This window comes from Phragmites australis, chromosome 11, assembly GCF_958298935.1.
Source record: "Phragmites australis chromosome 11, lpPhrAust1.1, whole genome shotgun sequence".
In the NCBI taxonomy this organism is placed as follows: domain Eukaryota; kingdom Viridiplantae; phylum Streptophyta; class Magnoliopsida; order Poales; family Poaceae; genus Phragmites; species Phragmites australis.
In genome coordinates this window covers 34,422,138-34,429,833 of record NC_084931.1, presented here as the reverse complement: position 1 = coordinate 34,429,833, position 7,696 = coordinate 34,422,138, and the positions used below count along the sequence as shown (strand labels likewise).

Genomic DNA, 7,696 nt, shown 5'->3' with positions numbered 1-7,696 from the left:
CCTAAACCCTAAACCCTAAACCCTAAACCCTAAACCCTAAACCCTAAACCCTAAACCCTAAACCCTAAACCCTAAACCCTAAACCCTAAACCCTAAACCCTAAACCCTAAACCCTAAACCCTAAACCCTAAACCCTAAACCCTAAACCCTAAACCCTAAACCCTAAACCCTAAACCCTAAACCCTAAACCCTAAACCCTAAACCCTAAACCCTAAACCCTAAACCCTAAACCCTAAACCCTAAACCCTAAACCCTAAACCCTAAACCCTAAACCCTAAACCCTAAACCCTAAACCCTAAACCCTAAACCCTAAACCCTAAACCCTAAACCCTAAACCCTAAACCCTAAACCCTAAACCCTAAACCCTAAACCCTAAACCCTAAACCCTAAACCCTAAACCCTAAACCCTAAACCCTAAACCCTAAACCCTAAACCCTAAACCCTAAACCCTAAACCCTAAACCCTAAACCCTAAACCCTAAACCCTAAACCCTAAACCCTAAACCCTAAACCCTAAACCCTAAACCCTAAACCCTAAACCCTAAACCCTAAACCCTAAACCCTAAACCCTAAACCCTAAACCCTAAACCCTAAACCCTAAACCCTAAACCCTAAACCCTAAACCCTAAACCCTAAACCCTAAACCCTAAACCCTAAACCCTAAACCCTAAACCCTAAACCCTAAACCCTAAACCCTAAACCCTAAACCCTAAACCCTAAACCCTAAACCCTAAACCCTAAACCCTAAACCCTAAACCCTAAACCCTAAACCCTAAACCCTAAACCCTAAACCCTAAACCCTAAACCCTAAACCCTAAACCCTAAACCCTAAACCCTAAACCCTAAACCCTAAACCCTAAACCCTAAACCCTAAACCCTAAACCCTAAACCCTAAACCCTAAACCCTAAACCCTAAACCCTAAACCCTAAACCCTAAACCCTAAACCCTAAACCCTAAACCCTAAACCCTAAACCCTAAACCCTAAACCCTAAACCCTAAACCCTAAACCCTAAACCCTAAACCCTAAACCCTAAACCCTAAACCCTAAACCCTAAACCCTAAACCCTAAACCCTAAACCCTAAACCCTAAACCCTAAACCCTAAACCCTAAACCCTAAACCCTAAACCCTAAACCCTAAACCCTAAACCCTAAACCCTAAACCCTAAACCCTAAACCCTAAACCCTAAACCCTAAACCCTAAACCCTAAACCCTAAACCCTAAACCCTAAACCCTAAACCCTAAACCCTAAACCCTAAACCCTAAACCCTAAACCCTAAACCCTAAACCCTAAACCCTAAACCCTAAACCCTAAACCCTAAACCCTAAACCCTAAACCCTAAACCCTAAACCCTAAACCCTAAACCCTAAACCCTAAACCCTAAACCCTAAACCCTAAACCCTAAACCCTAAACCCTAAACCCTAAACCCTAAACCCTAAACCCTAAACCCTAAACCCTAAACCCTAAACCCTAAACCCTAAACCCTAAACCCTAAACCCTAAACCCTAAACCCTAAACCCTAAACCCTAAACCCTAAACCCTAAACCCTAAACCCTAAACCCTAAACCCTAAACCCTAAACCCTAAACCCTAAACCCTAAACCCTAAACCCTAAACCCTAAACCCTAAACCCTAAACCCTAAACCCTAAACCCTAAACCCTAAACCCTAAACCCTAAACCCTAAACCCTAAACCCTAAACCCTAAACCCTAAACCCTAAACCCTAAACCCTAAACCCTAAACCCTAAACCCTAAACCCTAAACCCTAAACCCTAAACCCTAAACCCTAAACCCTAAACCCTAAACCCTAAACCCTAAACCCTAAACCCTAAACCCTAAACCCTAAACCCTAAACCCTAAACCCTAAACCCTAAACCCTAAACCCTAAACCCTAAACCCTAAACCCTAAACCCTAAACCCTAAACCCTAAACCCTAAACCCTAAACCCTAAACCCTAAACCCTAAACCCTAAACCCTAAACCCTAAACCCTAAACCCTAAACCCTAAACCCTAAACCCTAAACCCTAAACCCTAAACCCTAAACCCTAAACCCTAAACCCTAAACCCTAAACCCTAAACCCTAAACCCTAAACCCTAAACCCTAAACCCTAAACCCTAAACCCTAAACCCTAAACCCTAAACCCTAAACCCTAAACCCTAAACCCTAAACCCTAAACCCTAAACCCTAAACCCTAAACCCTAAACCCTAAACCCTAAACCCTAAACCCTAAACCCTAAACCCTAAACCCTAAACCCTAAACCCTAAACCCTAAACCCTAAACCCTAAACCCTAAACCCTAAACCCTAAACCCTAAACCCTAAACCCTAAACCCTAAACCCTAAACCCTAAACCCTAAACCCTAAACCCTAAACCCTAAACCCTAAACCCTAAACCCTAAACCCTAAACCCTAAACCCTAAACCCTAAACCCTAAACCCTAAACCCTAAACCCTAAACCCTAAACCCTAAACCCTAAACCCTAAACCCTAAACCCTAAACCCTAAACCCTAAACCCTAAACCCTAAACCCTAAACCCTAAACCCTAAACCCTAAACCCTAAACCCTAAACCCTAAACCCTAAACCCTAAACCCTAAACCCTAAACCCTAAACCCTAAACCCTAAACCCTAAACCCTAAACCCTAAACCCTAAACCCTAAACCCTAAACCCTAAACCCTAAACCCTAAACCCTAAACCCTAAACCCTAAACCCTAAACCCTAAACCCTAAACCCTAAACCCTAAACCCTAAACCCTAAACCCTAAACCCTAAACCCTAAACCCTAAACCCTAAACCCTAAACCCTAAACCCTAAACCCTAAACCCTAAACCCTAAACCCTAAACCCTAAACCCTAAACCCTAAACCCTAAACCCTAAACCCTAAACCCTAAACCCTAAACCCTAAACCCTAAACCCTAAACCCTAAACCCTAAACCCTAAACCCTAAACCCTAAACCCTAAACCCTAAACCCTAAACCCTAAACCCTAAACCCTAAACCCTAAACCCTAAACCCTAAACCCTAAACCCTAAACCCTAAACCCTAAACCCTAAACCCTAAACCCTAAACCCTAAACCCTAAACCCTAAACCCTAAACCCTAAACCCTAAACCCTAAACCCTAAACCCTAAACCCTAAACCCTAAACCCTAAACCCTAAACCCTAAACCCTAAACCCTAAACCCTAAACCCTAAACCCTAAACCCTAAACCCTAAACCCTAAACCCTAAACCCTAAACCCTAAACCCTAAACCCTAAACCCTAAACCCTAAACCCTAAACCCTAAACCCTAAACCCTAAACCCTAAACCCTAAACCCTAAACCCTAAACCCTAAACCCTAAACCCTAAACCCTAAACCCTAAACCCTAAACCCTAAACCCTAAACCCTAAACCCTAAACCCTAAACCCTAAACCCTAAACCCTAAACCCTAAACCCTAAACCCTAAACCCTAAACCCTAAACCCTAAACCCTAAACCCTAAACCCTAAACCCTAAACCCTAAACCCTAAACCCTAAACCCTAAACCCTAAACCCTAAACCCTAAACCCTAAACCCTAAACCCTAAACCCTAAACCCTAAACCCTAAACCCTAAACCCTAAACCCTAAACCCTAAACCCTAAACCCTAAACCCTAAACCCTAAACCCTAAACCCTAAACCCTAAACCCTAAACCCTAAACCCTAAACCCTAAACCCTAAACCCTAAACCCTAAACCCTAAACCCTAAACCCTAAACCCTAAACCCTAAACCCTAAACCCTAAACCCTAAACCCTAAACCCTAAACCCTAAACCCTAAACCCTAAACCCTAAACCCTAAACCCTAAACCCTAAACCCTAAACCCTAAACCCTAAACCCTAAACCCTAAACCCTAAACCCTAAACCCTAAACCCTAAACCCTAAACCCTAAACCCTAAACCCTAAACCCTAAACCCTAAACCCTAAACCCTAAACCCTAAACCCTAAACCCTAAACCCTAAACCCTAAACCCTAAACCCTAAACCCTAAACCCTAAACCCTAAACCCTAAACCCTAAACCCTAAACCCTAAACCCTAAACCCTAAACCCTAAACCCTAAACCCTAAACCCTAAACCCTAAACCCTAAACCCTAAACCCTAAACCCTAAACCCTAAACCCTAAACCCTAAACCCTAAACCCTAAACCCTAAACCCTAAACCCTAAACCCTAAACCCTAAACCCTAAACCCTAAACCCTAAACCCTAAACCCTAAACCCTAAACCCTAAACCCTAAACCCTAAACCCTAAACCCTAAACCCTAAACCCTAAACCCTAAACCCTAAACCCTAAACCCTAAACCCTAAACCCTAAACCCTAAACCCTAAACCCTAAACCCTAAACCCTAAACCCTAAACCCTAAACCCTAAACCCTAAACCCTAAACCCTAAACCCTAAACCCTAAACCCTAAACCCTAAACCCTAAACCCTAAACCCTAAACCCTAAACCCTAAACCCTAAACCCTAGACCCTAAACCCTAGACCCTAGACCCTAGACCCTAGACCCTAGACCCTAGACCCTAGACCCTAGAAACCCTAGACCCTAGACCCTAGACCCTAGACCCTAGACCCTAGACCCTAGACCCTAGACCCTAGACCCTAGACCCTAAACCCTAGACCCTAGACCCTAAAACCCTAAACCCTAAACCCCTAAACCCTAAACCCTAAAACCCTAAACCCTAAACCCTTAACCCAAGTGTTTAGCTGCTTATTTGTGACTTTGTGAAAGATGGCTGGAACAGGGAAGAGATCAAGCTTTAATGACTTCGCTTTTTTTTGTTAGAAATTCCGAAGTCATTAAAGCTTGATCTCTTCCCTCTTCCCGCCATCTTTCACGAAGTCACAAATAAGCAGCTGAACACTTGTATCTCTTCCACAAACCTTCCTTCACTTGCCGAGCTCGCCAGCCCATCTAATCATTCATTCTGGCCGAGCTCACCGACAACAACAGCGTCGCCGTTCAGCGGGTGTCAGCGGCAAGATCATCAGCGCAACCACGTGGGTCTGTTGGAAGCACGCGTGGCTGACGGTGATAACCGGAGCACAGCCGGCGGTGTGCATGGCGGCATGGCAACGCACGGCACCAAGGGCGGCTGCGCCGGCTTTGGGCCGATGGGAAAAGGAGGCGCGCGAAAGGAAGAGGATGACCCCGCGAAGCTCACGGTGTGCTCGGTTGGCGCGAAGACACGACGGTGAGGTGGCTCGACGGAGAGGGGCGCAAAAGGTTGGCGTGAAGAGCTTCAAGAAGAGTTGGCGCAAAGAGCTTAGGGAAGAGGAAGACATCTTTAATAGACAGACGACTTATTAGTGTCGGCTCGTAATATGAACCGGCACTGATACTCAGTATCAGTGCCGGCTCTTGGAACAAATCGGTAACTATGAGCCGATATTGATAATGAGTATCAGTGCCGGTTGAACCCGACACAATCATTGATTGAGCGTGAGAAGTTGAACCAGCACTAATACTTAATCAGTGCCGATTCTATCATAACCGGTACTGATGAGGCGACACAGAAGACTGATTCTATTACAGTGGATAGCCCAATGTAATGCAATTAGCATCTTATGAAGAAATCCTTTTCTGCTTGCGAGAGCACGTACGTTGTTTTGTTAAAAAAAAGGACATGATGAGAGAACGGTTAACACGAACCAACGGGCTCTCGCGTCGTCTCGCAGTCCTCCGCCAATCCCACCCTGCAAACTCGATTTGTGTAGCCGGCGCTAAGCGGTGGCGTGCGCGGCCCCCTTTTCTTCCCACTCTTGCCTCCCACTTCCTCTTTTCTTTCTAGGTCGTGGTCGTTTGAAGCTGGCGCCTGAGATCTGCGGAGTCGACGCGATGGTGGCCGAGATCTACGCGGTGGCGGTAAGGATCGGTAAGGTGACGACCGAAATGTGTGTGTGTCCGGCGATGGGGCCAATGTTGTTGCCGCCAAGGTGGCCGTCCAAGCCGGCTCGGCCGCGGATGTGGTGCCCTCTAGTCCAGCGCGGAGATCGACGGGATGGTCATCGAGGTCGCTGATCATGCCCCGGTACTCCTCCTCCAAATCTAGGGATTCGCACTTGGGCTCCTGTGTTGGTCGCTAGGTCGTTGTAACACTCTAACTTCTCTTAATATGTGCTTAGGCACGTTCTTGGAAAAGAAAAAAGAACACGTACGTTGCAGTTATGTTAGCTAGCTCTTCAGTCTTGCATTGGTAATCGAATGTCAATTAGCCTAATTTACGACATGACATGATGATGGCAATGATTTTAACCTTTCAGCTTAATTTGAGCAACACAACTTAAAAACGGATGCACACATTGCAGCCTGAAACGATGCATTGATCCATCATATATACTGACAGATTGATTGGTTACATGACTCGACTAACACAAATTAGTAATGGCCTACCAGCCAGAGCACAGTGGCAAAACCGATAGATTGATTGATTACATGACTCGACTAACAGGCAGCCAGGGTACGTACTCACACCATGCAAAGTATACATATCCTATAGTCATAGCAGGTAGCTAAATATACTGACAGATTGATTGATTATATGGCCATGGCTGAGTACATGAGATTATCATCCTGCAGGTCCAGCTCCTGCTGGCAGCACACAAAAGTCTGCTGAACCTCGTACGCAAGATCCTCAACACTGAGCTGGCACTCGAGCCCAATCTGCAAAAGAATCATATATACTCAGTCATGGCGTAATTACTTACTAATATATGAGAAAGGCAAGCAAGCAAAGCATCAGGGATCGACGACAGATTATATATAATATTACTACGTACGTGCCTTGAGGACGAATGAGTAGAGGACGGTGTCTTCCATGGTGCTTATGTTGAGGTGGAGCACCTCCAGGTGGAGGGTCTCGAGCACCGTGATCATCCTGACTGCCTGCCCGGGGATGCGCCGGGAGAGCGTGCGGAGCAAGACGTTGGAGCCGGAGATCTTTGCCTCCACGTCGGCCACGGTGGAGTTGCTGCAGGCTGCGAGCTCCTTCACTGCTACTGCCCTGTTGACAGCGGCCACTGGGGAGTCGTTGCTGCCGGCGGCCGTGAGCAGGGAGCGCGGGCTGGGCGTGGGGCTGGGGCTGAAGCTGTTGCTGCGCCGCTTCTTCCTGGCCTCCAGGGACTCGAGCACCTGCTGCAGCTCCTTGATGAACTCGATGGCGCCGCCGATGATGGAAGCTTGGTCGCCCCGCTTGATGTACAAGGCCGGCGTGAGGGAGCGGAGCACTTTGAGGTGGTCGTTCATCTGCCGCCGCCTATTACGCTCCACCGCGATGTGAGACATCCTATTCTATTTAATTTGTGGTACGTAGATCGACGCGAGCCGATGGATCGATGGATGGATGCAAGACGAGTACGTGCCACCTGCAGCCGGTAGCTCCTCGATCGAGCGATATGGTGTACAGCTAGCTGTATATATAGCTCTGCGTACGTGCATGGAAGAAGCTAATTAAGGTCCCTATCCTACCTCGTCTCCTGCATCGTCGTCATGACTGCACGTACGTCCGTGGGGTGGGGGGGGGGGGATGCATGGTAGTGTCGTATGTGTGATCGTCATATTAATGCATGCCATGCATGGGCAACCGACCGAGCGAGCGAGCGCGGCAACTCTCTTGAGCTGCATGCATGCGCTCTGCAATGCATGCATTCATGCATGTCCCCATCGTGACCGTGCGTACGTGCATGATC

The 7,696-nt window shown here is 46.8% G+C and overlaps 1 protein-coding gene across 1 annotated transcript; it reads right to left on the bottom strand.

Moving 5' to 3' along the window:
• Positions 1 to 6,545: 6,545 nt before the first annotated feature.
• Positions 6,546 to 7,404, bottom strand: LOC133884204 (transcription factor MUTE-like). The gene is made up of 2 exons (XM_062323547.1): positions 6,792 to 7,404; positions 6,546 to 6,671 (listed from the first exon to the last, which is right to left on the bottom strand). The coding sequence occupies exons 1-2, from the start codon at positions 7,290 to 7,292 to the stop codon at positions 6,546 to 6,548; spliced, it is 627 nt and encodes a 208-aa protein (XP_062179531.1). The 5' UTR covers positions 7,293 to 7,404.
• Between the last annotated feature and the right edge of the window lie 292 nt (positions 7,405 to 7,696).